The 17,579-nt window shown below is 30.6% G+C and overlaps 2 protein-coding genes across 6 annotated transcripts; both read right to left on the reverse strand.

Moving 5' to 3' along the window:
- Positions 1-2,329: 2,329 nt before the first annotated feature.
- Positions 2,330-9,392, reverse strand: LOC101505861 (uncharacterized). Of its 3 annotated transcripts, none has more exons than XM_004495316.4 (14): positions 9,223-9,392; positions 7,832-8,195; positions 7,355-7,529; positions 6,945-7,028; positions 6,617-6,858; positions 6,274-6,493; positions 5,949-6,028; positions 5,740-5,824; positions 5,368-5,499; positions 5,162-5,275; positions 5,011-5,058; positions 3,991-4,072; positions 3,144-3,200; positions 2,330-2,788 (listed from the first exon to the last, which is right to left on the reverse strand). In XM_004495316.4, the coding sequence occupies exons 2-14, from the start codon at positions 8,044-8,046 to the stop codon at positions 2,694-2,696; spliced, it is 1,629 nt and encodes a 542-aa protein (XP_004495373.1). In that variant the 5' UTR covers positions 8,047-8,195; positions 9,223-9,392; the 3' UTR covers positions 2,330-2,693. The 3 variants fall into 3 exon arrangements, with proteins under 3 accessions (XP_004495373.1, XP_004495372.1, XP_027189596.1); XM_004495315.3 differs by having other exon boundaries at positions 7,832-8,198; XM_027333795.2 differs by lacking the exon at positions 9,223-9,392 and adding an exon at positions 9,122-9,195 and having other exon boundaries at positions 7,832-8,198.
- Positions 9,393-11,797: 2,405 nt separating this feature from the next.
- On the reverse strand, positions 11,798-17,292 carry LOC105851862 (probable methyltransferase PMT3). 3 transcript variants are annotated; one of them, XM_012714380.3, is made up of 8 exons: positions 17,137-17,292; positions 15,691-16,172; positions 15,095-15,259; positions 14,494-14,676; positions 13,178-13,772; positions 12,888-13,000; positions 12,552-12,772; positions 11,798-12,431 (listed from the first exon to the last, which is right to left on the reverse strand). In XM_012714380.3, the coding sequence occupies exons 2-8, from the start codon at positions 15,964-15,966 to the stop codon at positions 12,128-12,130; spliced, it is 1,857 nt and encodes a 618-aa protein (XP_012569834.1). In that variant the 5' UTR covers positions 15,967-16,172; positions 17,137-17,292; the 3' UTR covers positions 11,798-12,127. The 3 variants fall into 3 exon arrangements, with proteins under 3 accessions (XP_012569834.1, XP_012569836.1, XP_012569835.1); XM_012714382.3 differs by lacking the exon at positions 17,137-17,292 and adding an exon at positions 16,896-17,125; XM_012714381.2 differs by lacking the exon at positions 17,137-17,292 and adding an exon at positions 16,852-17,125.
- Between the last annotated feature and the right edge of the window lie 287 nt (positions 17,293-17,579).

A 17,579-nucleotide genomic window follows, 5' to 3' on the forward strand; every position in this document is an offset into this window, starting at 1 on the left:
TATATATATATATATATATATATATATAAATGTCATTCATATTTTTATTTAGTTATTTATTTATGATTTTGTCATTTTAATGCGATATTGTTTTATTCGCTATCTTGTTTTAATGTTTATTTTGTTCATGTTGACATATAAATTTTGATCAACTATAGACTCAATCAACGACTAGGTCGTAATGTTATAGATTCTAACATATAATATTTCAGTCACTTTAATTTTATCATATTATTTATAAATATGTTATCGTTTAATGTTATTAATTTAAATGTTATGAGTTTGTTGATAATTTTTTTTTTTAACAATGCTGAATTTATATTTATTTACGATATATTCTATCAATTTAAAGAAATGCGTATTGTTCTTTTAATTAAGAAAAAACAAATAAAACAAAGGTCCCTGTCTCAAACAATGCAATCAAAATGTATGATTTCTATATACTTAATGTCTATCTCTATTGGACTAAATGACGCATTATTCTAATTTTAAATATGATTTTAAATTCAACTTCATCAATGAAAACAACACGTGCTGTTAATAAAAAAAAAACACATGTGCTGATACAGTTGTTTTCTTTTACTAGTTTGAAACTCAGCCAAATTAATTGAAATCTAACAAACAAGAAGATTGAGAAAAATAAGTACGTACAGAATTGTTTTCTTTTGATGAGATCACAACTCAACCCAATTTTTTTGAAATTCCAGCGACATCAATGAGAAAAACATGTGCCGATAGAAAGACATGAAGGGAAAAAAATGAAGAAGATCTTATAACTCTGTTGATAAGGTGTATTTTTTTGTTTTAGTAAAAATATGGATATACATTAATTCATATTATAGAATATATTTATACAATATAAATTTATTAAAATGAATATGGAGACAAATTTATAATACACTTTAATAATATAAAATGACAACATACCACAAAAATATAACATTTATATAATTTTAATAAAATTTAAATATCCATATATCTTTAAATATATAACGTTGATGACGTTAAAATTATTTATTAAATTTTTTTATTAATTATGTAAAACCATTTTTTTTTAGATAAATAGAGTTATGAAAACTCATCAGAAACATAATCAACCTCAAAACTGAAAAAGCCTAGAGGATCAAGAGGTAGGGCAACTCATTAACAACTTAATCAACTTTCATTAACTACGGTTTTTTATTTGGTAGCTGCGGCTAAAAGAAGAATCATTAAACATTCTTTGTTTTATAGCTTAAATTATGTAATAATTTTAACTTTTTAATTAATAAGAAGATGTAAAACTCTTAAAATAAATATTACTATAACTGAAAAAAGATAAAAATACTAATTATAGATGATGTATTTAAAAAATAATGAAAATATTCTTTTAATATTTTTATTTCCACAAATATAAATAATTATTTAGTTTAAGATAATCTTTTATTTTTTTGTTAACAAGTAATTTAATCTTAAAAGTAAAAATAAAAAATATGTTAACAAAACAAACGGTGGTATAATTTTATGGAATTTGAATCCTCACACAAATTTTATTACAAATTTTTTATTGACAAATAGTTACATATTATTATCATTATACAATTATTTTTCAATAAAATTAAATATATTTTTAATCTCTATAAAATTACATGACCTTTTAAGTTTAGTTCCTATAAATTTTTTAAAGTTAAATATATTTTTAGTCTTATAAAATTTTAAAATTTTAATTTTAATTTCTGTAAAATAAAAATATATCTTTTAACCCCACAAAAATATTCAACAAATAATTTTAGTTTCCGATAAAACAAAATATTATTAATTGTCCTTAAACTTTTAAATTTTCAAATGATATTTTATATGTGTTTTAAATACATTATAAAAAATTTCTCCTACAAAAATTTAATTTTTTATTAACTTAATATGAATTAAATATAAATTTTTATTAAAAGTAACCAAAATATAAATTTAAAAATTAAATTTTAAATTATTTTTTATAGAAAAACTTTTTATATAATAAAATGTGTAAAAAACCATTAAAAATATATATATTGATTTAACAGTAAGAGCTAAAAGTGCATGCATAATAATTTTATAGAAGTTAAAAGTTATATTTTTATCAAGACTAAGTTGGGAAGGTTGAAATTTTATCAGAATGAAAAACATATTTAATCCAGATATTTATTCACTTTTGATCTCTAGAAACTAAAAATTCAATAATAATTTTTTTTATAAGAGTTAAAAATAAAATTTTAAAATCACTAAAATCTTATTTAACTTTTTCTGATAGCTATATATATATATATTGAGAGTAAATATTTGATTCTTAGAAAATGGAGTTCTTGGAATCGAATAGAAAGAAATAAAAAAGGCAACCTTACAAATTAAGTAATGTATAAAAGAATGTGAGGATAGCACATTCTTAGCAGTGACTTAATTACAACATATAACTTAAACTTGGACACTTATATCAGATTGCAGCTTAAAAAATTGGTAAACAAAATAATACACCACCCACCAAAAATGTAAACAAATATATACCTAGAGATTTTTCTACAAAGATAAATACCCCACTCAATCCAAAACCACAGTTTTAGAGGCTTCCCCTCCCATAACTAACAAAAGAATGTAACAGAGTAAAACAATCAGTATTCAACTTTGCATTTCCTCCTCCATCTAAAAAACCTGTAAAAAGTTATTGGTTTCTATCGCTGCAATTATTCGCTCTTCTTAGGAACTTCCTGATGAGTAGGTAAGAGTTTTGAGAAGCTCCCTTCAACAGGTTGATTGGAAGCCGTAGACGATTCATCGTCTGTACCATGTAAATACAACAATTTTTAAACAAGATAGTTAAGAGTTTTCAATCATTTTTTTTTTGACAACGTTAAGTTATTGTTGCCTCTACAAGTAGCAGTAAGATCAAGAGTCTGGATTCTGTAGCCTCTCCTGTTAAATCTTAGTCGTTGGATTAATCTTACGGCCGAGAGATCAACACTCTCACCTGTCAGATTATTCCAAAAACCGAGATTTGGCTAGAGGAGCCAACATTACAAATAAGTAAAGTGGACCAATAGGTCTCAAGTAAATCATTAATCACTCCTAGTTTTACAGTATGAAAGAAAAAATACTCAAAAAGAAAACAAAAACATTGAGCATATTCTTCTTACCAAATAAGGTTTTAATGGAAGGCCGTTTAGGTTTTGTGCTCTTCTTCTTCAATTCAGCTGATAAGGCAACACGCACTCAAATTATTTACGGAGATAAGTTGCAATGACAACTCAACTAGGAAACAAAAATGAAATTTTGGGGTCTCCCGGGAGAACAATAAAGACAAGGAGGGCATAAACTACAATAATTAGCAAGGTTCAAAACAAAATCACAGTTTATTACAGTGAATTGATGCATCAACTTCAAAAAGTAGTTACCGATATTAGTTTTGGAATAAATGTATGCTTTCATATGCGGTGTAAAAATGAGGTAAAATGAAATTCATAACGGTTTGGAATAACATACATACTTCTAATTTCTTGTAAGACATCAATAAAATGGGTTCAATAAGCTCTCAAGTGTTTATCAAACATAAAACGGTAGAATGCACCATCTGATTAAGTATGAAAAGGTCAAAGATACTTTGCACAAGGTACATGCACAATCTGGACCATTCAAAATAAGTTACAGTTAGACTAAGGTATCATCCAATGGCTTGCATTGCATTGAAGTGTGAGGGTGTGCAAGTTTATGCAACTGTAATTTACTTAATAAAATTTTCCATCATGTAGCAATAAACACCTCATGTTCTGCTACACAATAAAAGCTCACTTAAACAAGATTGAAATGGAATAAAATTGATGGAGCATTAGACATTCAATTAAATTCATAAATGTCCCCGGCGCAAAAGAATCACCAAGTACTAGAAACAATATGTTGAAGATTAACTTTTTTATGGGGAAAAATGACGGAAGCAAGATGAAAAGGGTTCAATAAATGTATAGATAAAATTGAAGAAGTACAAACCAATTCCAGGTAGATGATCATCATTCACGATTTCATAGTTCTTATATGTGTATCCAACAAAGTTAACATCCTTAGACAGCATCTGCAGCAAATAACAAGTCCAAGTTACAAACCCAAACTTGAGAAAATGCATTTTCCTCGTCAACCCTATCCATGAGTTTCAACAAGGAGACATTTGTATTCAGAGTTACTGTTACCGAGAGTTGTTTAAAATTCTAGTACCATCAAAAGTAAATTAATTATCTTCATACTAACTATTCTATTGGAAGTATGCTACAAGCATAACAACAAAAGCGATGAAAAGAAAATCAGAACTTGTTTGATATTGGGAAAAACCCAAGTGTCATGTTGACTAGAGGTAAAGCTTGAAAATAGTTTATAAAGAATGGACATTCCTCACCTTTCAAGTTAGTTTTGTGGGGTTGAATTAAGCTCAAAACTTAATATATTATGAGAGTTTATCCGATATTTGTTAATGGGTTGGGCTATCTACCATATAGACTAAATATAAGGTTTGAAAATAGTTTATAAAGAACGGACACCTTGCAAGTTGGTTTTAGGAGTTGAGTTAAGCACAAAATCTAAGATATGATTTCAGAAAATATTCTGTTTTTATTTTCTATTTTCAGTTTTAGTTGCAAACAAAAATGAAAATGAAATCCAAACAGGCCCTTAATTAACTTAGTGAAAGTTACTCAAACTACTTCAAACAGAGAACCTTACTTCATGATTATTACATGGCATGTCACATGTCCAAGATATTTATTGTTTCATCAAAAACAGAAACTAATGCAGATAGGCATTAGACAAATTACTAGATAGATAGACATATGATAGAAGCTTTACTTTTGATAAAGAATCCCAATGATTTCACAAACACATCATTTAAGGTTCAAAGGAGAAAAAATGAGCTACTGAAAGAGCCTATAGTAATCATGCTTATTAAACTTGCAATGCCACAAATACAATTACAAAAACTTTAACACACCAATTATACAAAGAATTCAAACAACAACAAACCTTCCTCCATGGCCCTGATTTTGAGGAAGGTTGGGATTGGTCGTCCACCTACTCATCAGAAGAAAATCAAGAGAGTGAGTGATACAGGGTTGCAACAACGGACAAAAAACTTTTATATCCTTGAAAATAAACATAAGCATATATAACATACCTCATCAAATTTCTCAAAATTTTGAGTATCTAATTCATCATTGACCTCAGGAATAAAAGCAGCTTTCATTTGGTACAATTTATCCCATTCAACCCCTTTGAACCATGGGTGAGCCTTGAAAAAAAAAGACCAGCAAGTTATTTTGTTAATGTTGAACTGTAACCCAAAATAAATTATAGAATTTAGAAAAGAACACACCAAAACACCTTTATTTCATCAGCTCCTTTGGTTCCAAGCCTCTGTTCCACATTACATAAGAGTCTACTAATAAGATCCTTTGCTTCTGGTGATAGTTTAGCTTCTTCTGGAAATTTCAAATAAGCTCTCCAATTTACTATCTGTAAATTTGGAGGTAGGAGATACAATATGATGATAAAGATTAAAAACAATCATAGGCGGTAAAAGGAAGAAGATAGACATATTATCAAATGTTAATAACAAATATGTGCGGTGTAACTACAAATTAAGCTTTCTTTGAGCACAGAAGCCTACCAAAATTCCATGATTACAAAATCCTACACATGTTTTTAACCTCAATCCACACATAGTAATTCATCAAAAGTTGATCCGGGCATTACCTTTCTACAAGTCAACATTGGTTCATCTGAATAAAAGGGTGGATACCCCACTAGCATTTCATACATTATAGCTCCCAAAGACCACCTGGAAGCATTAGAACAGTCTCATCATAATATATTGAGAGTATACGAAGTTTATAAAAACCAAGAAAAACTTGAAAGTAATAGTTTTGAAAAGGAGAACTAGAAGAAAGCATTATATAATATACCAATCACATTCCATGCCATATCCTTTCTTCAGTAGAACTTCAGGGGCAATATAATCAGGTGTTCCTACTGTAGAATAGGCCTGCAGTGTTGCAAAATGCAAAGTAAGAAAGATTTCAATTGCTGTAAGTCTTGAATCACCATTCGATCATGGGAAGTCAGAACAAAAAAGTAGCCAGATTTATTTACACAATGAATAATAACTAGTAATAACAATATAAAGTAAGCATAGTTTGTTAGTTAATAGAGGAGGGGATAAAAATAACTGTTAACCTGAAAAATCATAAGGAAGAAAGCAGCAATGTCTACTTATGTGATTTGACTTACAAGCATTCGCCTATTTTTTTGCCAATGCTGCAATTGCTCCTGCTGAGTCCTTTTAGGAGCCACAGGATGTCCATTGCTCTGAAGGGCTCCACTTCTGTTGTTTCCGGTAGAGAAGTCCTTTTCCTGAAGATTACTGCAGTCTAGTGGTTTACATAATCCAAAGTCTGATAATTTCATGTGACCATTTCTATCTAGCAGCAAGTTATCAGGCTTGATATCTCTGGAAAGCATATAAAATCAGAATATCATATCTTTTTTAATGCACAAGAAAATAAGACCGCTGTAAAATTAGTAATAATAAAATTTCCGCGATGTAAAATTATTATTTACAGCTTAAGCTTACCTGTGAATATAATTATATTTATGAATTGATTCTATAGCTAGGATGGTCTCCCCAACATAGAACCTGGCCTCATATTCTGTCAGGATATCCTTCCGCATGAGCAATGTCATCATATCGCCGCCAGGAAGATACTCCATTATAAGATATAAATAACCTTCGTCTTGAAAGGAACAATAGAGCTTTACAATGTAAATGCTGTCAACTTCTGCAAGTAGGTTCCTCTCAGCTTTTACATGTTCAACCTAAACAAGGATATAAAAATAATCAATGAGTATAACAACACACAATTCACATCAACAATCTGAGGAAGCCCTGATGATTTCTGTACCTGGCCCCGGCGAAGCATCTCTGATTTCTTAAGCTTCTTCATAGCATATACATGACCAGTTGCCTTCTCTCGGCAGATTCTGACCTATACCCAAATTAAAATTGCAAAAGGAGTATTAAATAATAATAATAATAACAACAACAACAACAACAATAATAATATATTGATATTATTGCAAGGATGATATGTTGGGTGATGTTACATAAGACAAACCACAAATTCCTATTTACACTAAATAAGAAAAAATGGAAAACAAAATAAAAGATGGCCTAAGACACTAACATGTTTTATGATAGAATAATGATGTGACGAGAACAAGATATTTTTCAGATATTCTAACAGGTCAAAGCAACATATAGAAAAGAACAGAAACACAATTTTACTTCAATGAAAATAAAGGTAGACTATACCTCTCCAAATGCACCCTTCCCTATCATTGTCAGGAGCTCAAAATCATCAGCCCCCATCTTATGCCTCTGAAGTCGCATGTATTCTCTCTCCTTTTTCTCAAAATACTTAAGCAAGTTGTTCTGCTCTTCCTCAGAGACTTCAGCATCAGCCAACTTTTTTTCTATCATATTACGTCTGCAAGAATTATGTGTTTAGCATTACTAAAAGCTTACAACAATTTCCATTTGTAGATTTTATTTTCACTTACTCTATAAAAGTACATCAGTGACATTGTAAGATAAATCAATATCAAAGAATAGTAGTTGCTGCCTCGTTGGTATGGGGCAACAGTGAGCAAAGGCGTCAATAAAAATGCTCACTTATATTTTCTTATAGATGACTACAAATTGTTAAAACAACTATTTTACATGCTACAAAAATCATCAGTAACGATTCACCATCATAATGATCCAAAACTTAAGTTGAAGTGAACATACCGTTCTTTTCTCTCCTGCAGGTCTTTCATCTGCTTCTTATAATGGTTTTCTATGTACTGCTTCGCAGCTTCGACCTTCTGTTTGGTCACATTTGAAGGAGCTTCTTCATTTGTTGGTGGTTTTGACGCTTCTTTTGCAGTGCCTGCAGTTTCCTTCTTTTTAGAAGACTGCATTTTGTCCTTTGACTTGAACTTAGGAAACCAGCAACTATCCATTTTATAAAGATCTAAACCCCGTGTGTTGTATTCACTATGTCACCAACTACTAAGTATTAGAAGTTTTGTCAGCCAAGAATCTCATTTTATCAGCGAAGACATCAAGGAGCCATTTTGTACCACGAGAACTGAAGGCACGTTTACTCTTACTTCTGTCCAAACAGAAAAATGAAATGGTAATGAATCAGTAAATTTAAGCGGTTTGTTTAGCTGATCAAAAGCAAAACTCCAACAAACATGTAGTAAGAGACTCCAAGACTCCTTAAATCGGAAATAAAAGGTGGATACTAAGATATGAGAATACACAAAAAGAAATTTAAGGGCTCATTTTAGAATAAAGAATACAACACAATTGAGAATAAGGTAATCATAAATAACCGAATTTCAACAAGAAAAATTGTCAGAGCAAGTAAGCAAATGCAGTACTAAGAATGTAATTAAACCTACAGATCAAGGGATATACACTGTCAATGTAAAGTTATTTTACACTGTCATTCAGTCGCAACTCTTCAATTTGCCACATCATATTCTACCGGTTTTTAAACAAAGCATGCATGTAATTATTTGTTGTGTTGGTGAGTTGTGATTGTGAAACAATTTTATATGGATAGTCCCTTAAACCTAAACATAAGATGCTAAGAAAAAGCAAACAATCTGCAAATAAAGTTTCATAAAATGCAAACCATTCTCTAAGATCCAAAACATTATACAGAAAAATCAGACTTCAAAAATCTTGATCAAATTTGCAATATTTAAGAAAACTACTGGAAACATGTTAACCAATTTCAGTTCAGGTCAAAAGCAAAACAGCCTAATATCACAATTGAACCTAAGATTTCCCAACAGCCTAAAACAACACAAAAACCATATAATTCAAAGGCTTCAGCAATCAGCACCCATCTTCGATCCGCAATATACTCATCAAGCACACTCAATTTCACACAGTACAAGTCAAATCCGTCAAATGGGTAAACAGAAACAGTCAATTTCACAAAGTGATTTCATAATCATCAACCAAAAATCAAAGAAATGACTTTCACTTAATTTATCACATTTTATAACCAATAAAACAGACCCAAAAAGCCAAAATTCGAAACCAATAGCAAAACCAATCAAACAACACTTGCAGAAGCAACCCAAGTTGAAAATTGAATTGAAATAGAAAAAGGATCTTACAGAATCAAAATCTCAGATTGAGAGGAATCAGAAGGATATATGGTAGTGAAATGAGTGAGTAAGAGAGAGAGAGAGAGTTTAGAGAGAGAAAGTAAAGGGCCGAGATTATCGGTACGAAGAAAGGAGGAAGAAGAGAGAGGACCACTATGCGATCATCGTTCTCATTTTTTTTATTTTATTTTTTTATTTTACTTTTTTATTTTATTTTACAAAGTTGGAAAACAATTTATTTTCTATTTTTGATTAACTACTTCATGTTCTGTCCTTTTTTATTTTTTCCTAATAAAACCCATCCTACTTTCTTTATTTGGAGTCTTCAAATTTAATTATCTTTTTCTTTCTTTGTTCTAATCAAACCAAATCAGATCAAGTCAGAAAATAAAAATAAAAAATTATATAAATATTAAATTTTATTTTATTTTTTGTGATAAAAATTTATGCTATATTTTGTTTATAAAACAAAGCGAGAGGATGGATCAGTGAAAGAAAGAAAAATAGAAGAAAAGAAATAGAGTAAAGAATGAGATGATTTTTTAGTTGTTTGATTTAAGAGAAAATAGAATAAAAGAAAAATACATATTCTTCTATTCAATTGTTTGGTTGTGTAGAAAGTGAATGGAAATAAAGAAAAAAATTACAAAATAACACAAATTACCTTTTAAAAAAAATAAAGACAGCATTAAAAATAAATAAAAATTACTTTGTCTTTTTGCATCTTTTTCTCTCAGATTCACCTTTTCTTTTCAATTTGATAAATTTGAATTTTTGTGGGTTCATATTATTTTTTTCCTTTCTTTTCTTCTAGAGTTGAGAATTAAACAATGAAAAAAAAAATTTAAATTTACATGTTTTTTTTCATTTCCTTAAAAATATTTATTCTCTTGTTTGAAACATAACATTTGAGCGAATAGATGCCACATCATTCCAACATAGAAATAACATATCATTTCAACATAGTGCATGGGTTTGTAGAGTTGCTAGTAAAGTGGTTTATCATTTCACTTAGTAGGTTAGATTGAATTATTAACCATAGATTTGACTTTTTTCATGAATTTTTTTTTACTTATTTCAATTACTTTTTTAATCAAACAAAGTTGTCATACATTTTTTTAAGAGTTTTTGACAAATTATTTTTTAAAATTGCTTATAGTACAAGCGAGAGAACGAATGGTGTGTTTAGTTCAAATGAAGAGAGGAAGAAGATTGTTAAACTTGTGTGGTTGATTCAAATTTTAAAAGGAGAATGAAGCAACATCTATCGTTAAGTTATTTGTGTTCTCCCTCCATTAGGGAGGATTTGAAGGGGAGTAGGAATAAAACAACCTATTTAAAATTTATCTCCTCTTATTTAACTAAATACAAAATGGTTAAAAAAAATTCTACTCACTTGAGCCAATCATATCTCGTTTCCTCCTCTTCTCTCCATTAAAATCTGTCATCTCCGTTGCACCAAACAAACCATAAGTGTCATTGAGTAGTTTGAGTTATTGCAAAATATATATATATATATGTGAGAAGAAAATGTACCATGTAAGTAAAACTATTTCTTTGATACTTCAACCATCTTACTCTAATCGGTCAAATTTGATTATTTGTGGACTTAATTTTCTGAATCTATAATCAATCGTAACAATTATGGATGACAAAAGAATTTATACCTACAAATATATGTAGATAAAATTGAGTAATTTAACGCAAATAAAATATATAGATATTTTAACTACAAAGATGCGGATGTAATGGTTTCCATATTAATTATAAAATTAATATATTATAATAGTCTGTATTTATATATTAATGTATTAATAGTTTTTACAATAAAAATTTTGTTACATATTTTATTTGTGTTAATTATTAATGTATTTATATATTACTATCTTTTTTTTTTGACAAATTAGAGAAAAAAATTCTACAAAACAAAAATAATATATATATATATTTATATATTTATATCAGCTTACCACATATATTTGTACTCATTCTCATCCCTAAAAATACAACCCACGCAAAACGTATGCTATCACCCGTTTCACACGATAAAATCACTAATTGTTCACTTCGCATAATTAAATATACTTTCCGTTTCAACATGGCAGTTTTTTTTCTCTTAACAAATTAACCGTCATTTAATATTTTCAATTATACTAATTATTGTTTTTTTATAATATTCTACAACCCTTACTGTTTTTATGAATAATTAACCAAATAAAGATAACTTCATAAAATTATGTTTTTTTTATTAATTTATTGGTTTTTTAATAGATGTGAAAAACCTTTAAGGAAAGTAATGATTTAGAAATGGAGGAAGTATTTAATAGAAAAAAAAAATAGACTACATACCGGTCAATCCATAAAATAAATAAATGAGTTAATTATAAGAAAAAAGTGAACAATTAATAATTTTTCTGTGTATGATAACAAAAAAATGTTTTTCAATATTATGACCCCAAAGAGTTATCCATGTTAATTCTCAACATTTTGCTTATAAAGTTCTGACTATTCAGAACTTGAGCAAGCCATACAGAACAAAATAGCAAACAAAAATTATAGTACAAACGAAATTCTGAACAGAAAGTGCACAAATATGTAAATATTACATAAATTATAAGTTACAAGTCCTTGTCTATACTTTAATCATTTAGTCAATATCTTGATTATTGAACTAACTTACATAATACCCAAATGCAGGCAGCAAAATTTTGAATAGCCTATAAAACCGTGTTGCCTATGTCTTAATAATAACTTGTAACATTACCCCAAAAATGTGAATCAAAATAAGCAAATAGAATGAAAGGAAATCATTGTGTAATGCTACAATGGGAAGTGCTTTGATCCCCCTGCAGAAGCAGATAATAATAATAATATATATTAAAGAGAATGAAAATGCAATTTTTGTTTGTTTCATTCATTCAGTGTCTCTGAAGCTTCCACTAGTAAGCCACAATTTCTTCTGGATGATCAAAACAACTTCATCCGAACTCGAATCTGCAGTTGCAACTGCTTCCCAGTGTAATGCGGTTAGATACTTCTTCACAAAATCAATCATTGGCTGTTTATCGTGGATGATTATAAAACCGGTTGGCCTAAGCATACGATCTATCTCAATTAATAGATCCTCTGGGCTACAGTCTTTCTTTGCTACGTCCGACAAGACGGTCCATGCATGGAGCAAATCGTAAGTCCGAGGGTATGTTGAGAATGCTTCACACCTGTTCGAGACGACATGGTGTTAGGACTCAAACTACCAACAAAAATGGACAAGAATAAATTGCATGGAAAGATATTAAAGAAGCAATAAATATAGAATTCAAGTGAACTGGCTTCAATACCAATCATGAGTGGCGCCTATGAGGCCTCGGTCATATATAAGTTTAAGTGTGTTTGGTCCGTCTTGCGGTACAACATTCATCACCCATACATCCTTGTCTTTAAGAGCAGCTCCAAATGAACCCATGTTTGCTTTCATATCCATAATATTCCTCAATGTGTTTGATTTGATTTTAGGACCCAAGAGATTCCAGTATTTATCAACTCTCTCTTGCCATTGTTCCTGTATCGCATGACAAAATGTCAGCCAATTATTACGCTATATTTCTATGCTCGAAAGAAAAAAAGAAAATTACTTAAAATCATCAACAGGAGGATCAATTGTAATTTACAATTACCATATCCTTTTCAAACATTTCATTTGAATAGCCAAAGTCGGCTAATCTAGGAGGAGGACTGGTCAATCTTGCAGGCCATGGAGCTAAGCCACTACCTTTAACTTTGTTGTCATCTGATAAAATCAATAGAATTTTCAGTAGATAAGTTTCATACCAACAGCTTTAGTTATTTAACGCACAAAGCCTAAATCTCTAAAAATAAATCTCTTTAATTATTAAACAAAATAAAGTGGTATGAGCAAAATAGAATACAAAAGCTAACAAGTAACAATGAGAAATAGAGTACTCACGATCACTGTATCGCGTTATGCAAGCTTCCATATTTACTCCCCAAACTGCATCAGGGTCATCATCAGACTGGCATAGAGGAGGGCGAGTACCAGGTTCTCTTGCCATATAACAGTCATTTGTCAAAGGTTTTTGCCAGATGACAGTTTGATCCTGTTTTGCAGCTATTCTCCAACACATACGCCCCACGAGATCACTCATTTCTTTCCATATCCTTAGATCCTCTTCATCCTGAGCATACGCTTCTGGAGACGAGTATGCAAAATAACCTCCTGGCCTGAGCAACCGATCTAGTTCAAGAAGTAGGATTCCGTCTCTCTGAAGCCAATCAATTCGACAACGAGAACAGTGAGCAAGTTCAAAAGATCTGCTTGGGTAAGGTAGTCTCTTAGTTCCCAAGACGCCAAGATACGCAGGAATTCCTCTTTCTAGGGCAAATTGAATTTGATTTTGATGCACATCATTCGGTGCCAAGGACATTGCAATGATATTGGATGACAGAAGATATCCTCCAAAACTTGCAACACCACAGCCAACATCAAGCACTGTCCGCAATCTTCCTCCGTTGTTTAGATTGTTGTTCGAAAAGTTAAGCATCTGGCAATGCAAAGTCGAAACTAGATTGTTAAGAAAATGATTTATGCATGGAATGCAAGAAACACGGATAAACATAATATATCAAACAACTAGCATTGTCAAACATGGTATTGACATTGAAAAACATACCAACTCATTCAAAGAAAATGAGCATATCTAATACTCAAGGACCAATACTTCATACAAGCAACCAAAATGCATAGGCTCACTTTTACTAAGTGATAAATTTTCATTTCTAATTATTAATAATCTGGTAGCTACATTCAACCACCTAATAATTTGATACAAGGTAAAGGACCAATTTTTCTAGAAGCTTAAGCTACTAAGGTGGTGTATACATTTGTATATGAAAGTGTATTACTACGACACAAATGTTCGAGTATAAATTGTCCAAAAAATGAGATGGTGATAAAACTGAAGAAGGAAGGAAAAAGAATAGGAGAAAAATAACAAAATGGAGACAAAATATAAGGTGTGGTTATCTAAAATAAATTTTATATATATATATATATATATCACTTTAAATTAATCAAATACACTTCAAGCCTCATATGTTCTGTTAGTTCACTAAAAGTAAACAATAAATATGGATTATTTTGGAATATGTCAGGACACTTTCATAAGCACAGACAAAATTCCATAGAACTACCATATGAAAACAAAATATTTATGATTTCAGCTTTCTCATGGGCAAAACCAGTAAAGCCAGATGCAGACTTACATTTGCCATTGATGCAATGTACTTATCAGCTCCATAGTGAAAATGAGTCCCGCCTCCAGGAAATACTATCTTTTCACCTTTTACAACCATCCAGTTCTGGTCAGATTTCTCCTTTGCAAGGTGAGTATGCGGGATATTTGCTTTCCACACCTCATCTCTGCTTTGTGGCCACTTAACAGGAACCTGCAACATTATTAGACGCATGACAAATAGTTGATAAAAATAATACATATGTATCAGAGAATGCATTGAAGATCACATGTTTGAAGTTATGAGTTTTAAATAAAAGGAGAGAAATAATAAGAAGTTTGAATATGATTAATAATAAATTGATACAAAAGACTAAGCACTGACCCCTATTTATAAAGATACAAAACTCTTAATCCTGAATAAATAGGAAAGTTGGGAAACTAATCATAATAATATTTAAGAAATATGTAAACTAATCCGAGGAGATAATCTAAGATACCATAAGATTGATTATGTCAAAAAAAAAACATAAGATTGAAAGTTGATCCTAGGGGATAAGCTTAGATATTCTGACATAATATCAAGATATTATTTTATATTCTAACAACGTCAACTCTTAATAAAGCTTCACCTTGTATCCTGATGGAGGAGGAATCAAACAATTATAACGCCTTTCTGCAGGAGGACAATGTCTTTCATAGTGTTCCATCAAAGATAAGTCCAATTTCATCCGCAGTTGATAGATAAGGTGTCTATCTAAGCAGGGAATCAACTCTGAATGACGATCGTCACAAACCTTCAAAAGCAGAAAAAATGTAAATACCACAAGATTGATGACGAGCCAAAAGTATTGCTGCATTTGGATAATGTGCATGAACTTGATTGTGGCCACTTATTTATATAAAAAACAAATTATTTTACTTTCGTTGAGCAAACAAAACTCTTTTTGATTCATTTGGATACTAGATGTGGACATGGAACCAGTTTTCTCAAACTTGTAATTTTCCATTGAAGTTTCATTTTAAACATCTTACATAACTTGCATATATTATTGATTTATCAGAGATTACTAAACTCTGGTACACATGAGCTTGGCAACTTGAATTTGAACAAAACCCACACAAGAAACAGATATTTCTATTAATGCAAAGACCGATAAAACCAAACATCAAAAGCAAAAAATTTAAATACTAGATCAATGATAAGGATGTTATGTGTACAACTTACAGGGAAACTCTTTGGAACAATATTGTCCTCCCCATCTCCCAGCCTGAGACTTGATGAAGATTCATCTTGCTTTCCATCATTGTCATCATCCACGCCCAAATATGATGACCCAAGTCTTTTCAATGATTTGCCATATTCTAGAGCAGATGAACCATTATTTTGAGAGCCAAAGATGGATCCACCATACACATAGAGTAAACCAATAAAAACTGTCACGGCACAGATGGAAGCAACTATGCGCTTCTTTTGCGATCCATCAGATCTTCCCCTCGACATTTATTAGTTGAAACTTGAAAGCAATAGAAATCCAAATTCCAGCTTTCAAGTTTCAAGTGTTCAGTTATGAACTAAAAGGATCTTGCTTCACCAGACATTCAGAGTCAAATTCACAGTCCAAAACCCAATTCCCAACCCCAATAATTCAAATCAGAATTATATTTCAAGATACAGCTCCCTTGCAACAGACTGACTTAATGATTAACCTGCAAAGTAGGATGGGAACAACAATCATCAAATTCGGAACTTCCAAACAAGGAATAACCCGTCAAGGAATTAAATTAACAAGCAAACCAAGATTTACAAATTGATAACATTCAGTCCAATGCAAATTGGTGATCTAGCATATACAATCATAAAGTGTATAACAAAATCCATTGCAATTTAGGCCAACAGTAAGTTGAAACACAATCCACGAGATTCCTCATACATTTCTTGTTTTTAATCAAATTCTTTGGTGAAAGATAATACAAAATTATAAAAGTGAATGATGACAATTATGTTAAAAAAATGATCCAAATTACCACACAAAAGAAACATGATTTAAATTGACAAGTAAAAATATCCTTAGCAAAAATATAATTCTGGAAACCTCAATGGGAAATTAAAATCCAACAATATGAACCATTTAACAATAAATATAAATGATAACCATACAATTAAACAGAACTCTTAGATCTGGCCCAAGAGAAAATAGCACTAGCATTGAAAAGGCTAACTCTCATTAATAACAACTACTAATCATTAAAAAAAATAGAGTCTAAGGTGCTAAGCATTCAATTCAATACATCAGTAGCAACAAATATCACAACGGCCACTTAAACAAACTAGTATATAGTAAAATGTTCCAGATCCATCACTATCCCCCCAAAAAAAAGAGCTTACTGGGTTGAAATCAGAATCCAATTGGGTATAAGAAAGGGAAATACTTTGTCCAAAAGAAGATGAGATCTGAGTTAGTATATGGATTTTGATATGTGTGAATGTGTGAGTTTTAAGGTGGTGTTTGTCGCTCCCAACTTAAAAGTGTGTAGCAAAGTGTCGATAACAGCAAATCGAAGATAGAAACTTAGTAGAGTAATTAATTAATTTAATGTGGAAAAAAAGTGACGTAAGTAATGTGAGTGTAACCACCGCGATTCCATTAGAAGAAAGTGGGTTTGCACTTACTTAATTGACAATGAATGGGAATTGGAATTGAATTCAACCGCGTTTTCCAGCTCTTCTCTTCTTCTCTCTCAGTCGGTGCTTTTATTTTATGCCACAAAAATTGAAAATCAGGTCACGTCGTTCAACAGGAACTTCTTTTTTTTTTTAATTGAGAATCTTATCTGTTTGATTAATTTATTTAATTTAAAGGTTTTTTTTAAATAAAAAAATATAGTAAATGGAAAGAAAAGTTTATCTACTTGAGTGAGTAGATGAGAATTGAGATGTTTAACTGTTTTTTGGAATGGGAGTTCGATTCGATCTAACTTTAGCGATTCAGTGGAATTCCAACGATTAAGATTTGACATTCATTGAACAAAGTTATTGCCCATAGTGCTACCAACACTGCAATTAATATCATCATTTTACAGAAACTATTACAACAACAACAAATTATCAAGGGC

Source organism: Cicer arietinum, chromosome 4 (assembly GCF_000331145.2).
Source record: "Cicer arietinum cultivar CDC Frontier isolate Library 1 chromosome 4, Cicar.CDCFrontier_v2.0, whole genome shotgun sequence".
Lineage (NCBI taxonomy): Eukaryota > Viridiplantae > Streptophyta > Magnoliopsida > Fabales > Fabaceae > Cicer > Cicer arietinum.

Coding starts and splice junctions, on each gene's coding strand:
- LOC101505861 (XM_004495316.4), bottom strand. CDS start 8,046: ATGGATAGTTGCTGGTTTCCTAAGTTCAAGTCAAAGGACAAAATGCAG. Junction 7,530..7,831: donor CTGCAGGAGAGAAAAGAACG/GTATGTTCACTT, acceptor TAATTCTTGCAG/ACGTAATATGATAGAAAAAA. Junction 2,789..3,143: donor TTCCATTAAAACCTTATTTG/GTAAGAAGAATA, acceptor TACATGGTACAG/ACGATGAATCGTCTACGGCT.
- LOC105851862 (XM_012714380.3), bottom strand. CDS start 15,966: ATGTCGAGGGGAAGATCTGATGGATCGCAAAAGAAGCGCATAGTTGCT. Junction 14,677..15,094: donor CTCCTCCATCAGGATACAAG/GTGAAGCTTTAT, acceptor ATAATGTTGCAG/GTTCCTGTTAAGTGGCCACA. Junction 13,001..13,177: donor CATAACGCGATACAGTGATC/GTGAGTACTCTA, acceptor TGATTTTATCAG/ATGACAACAAAGTTAAAGGT.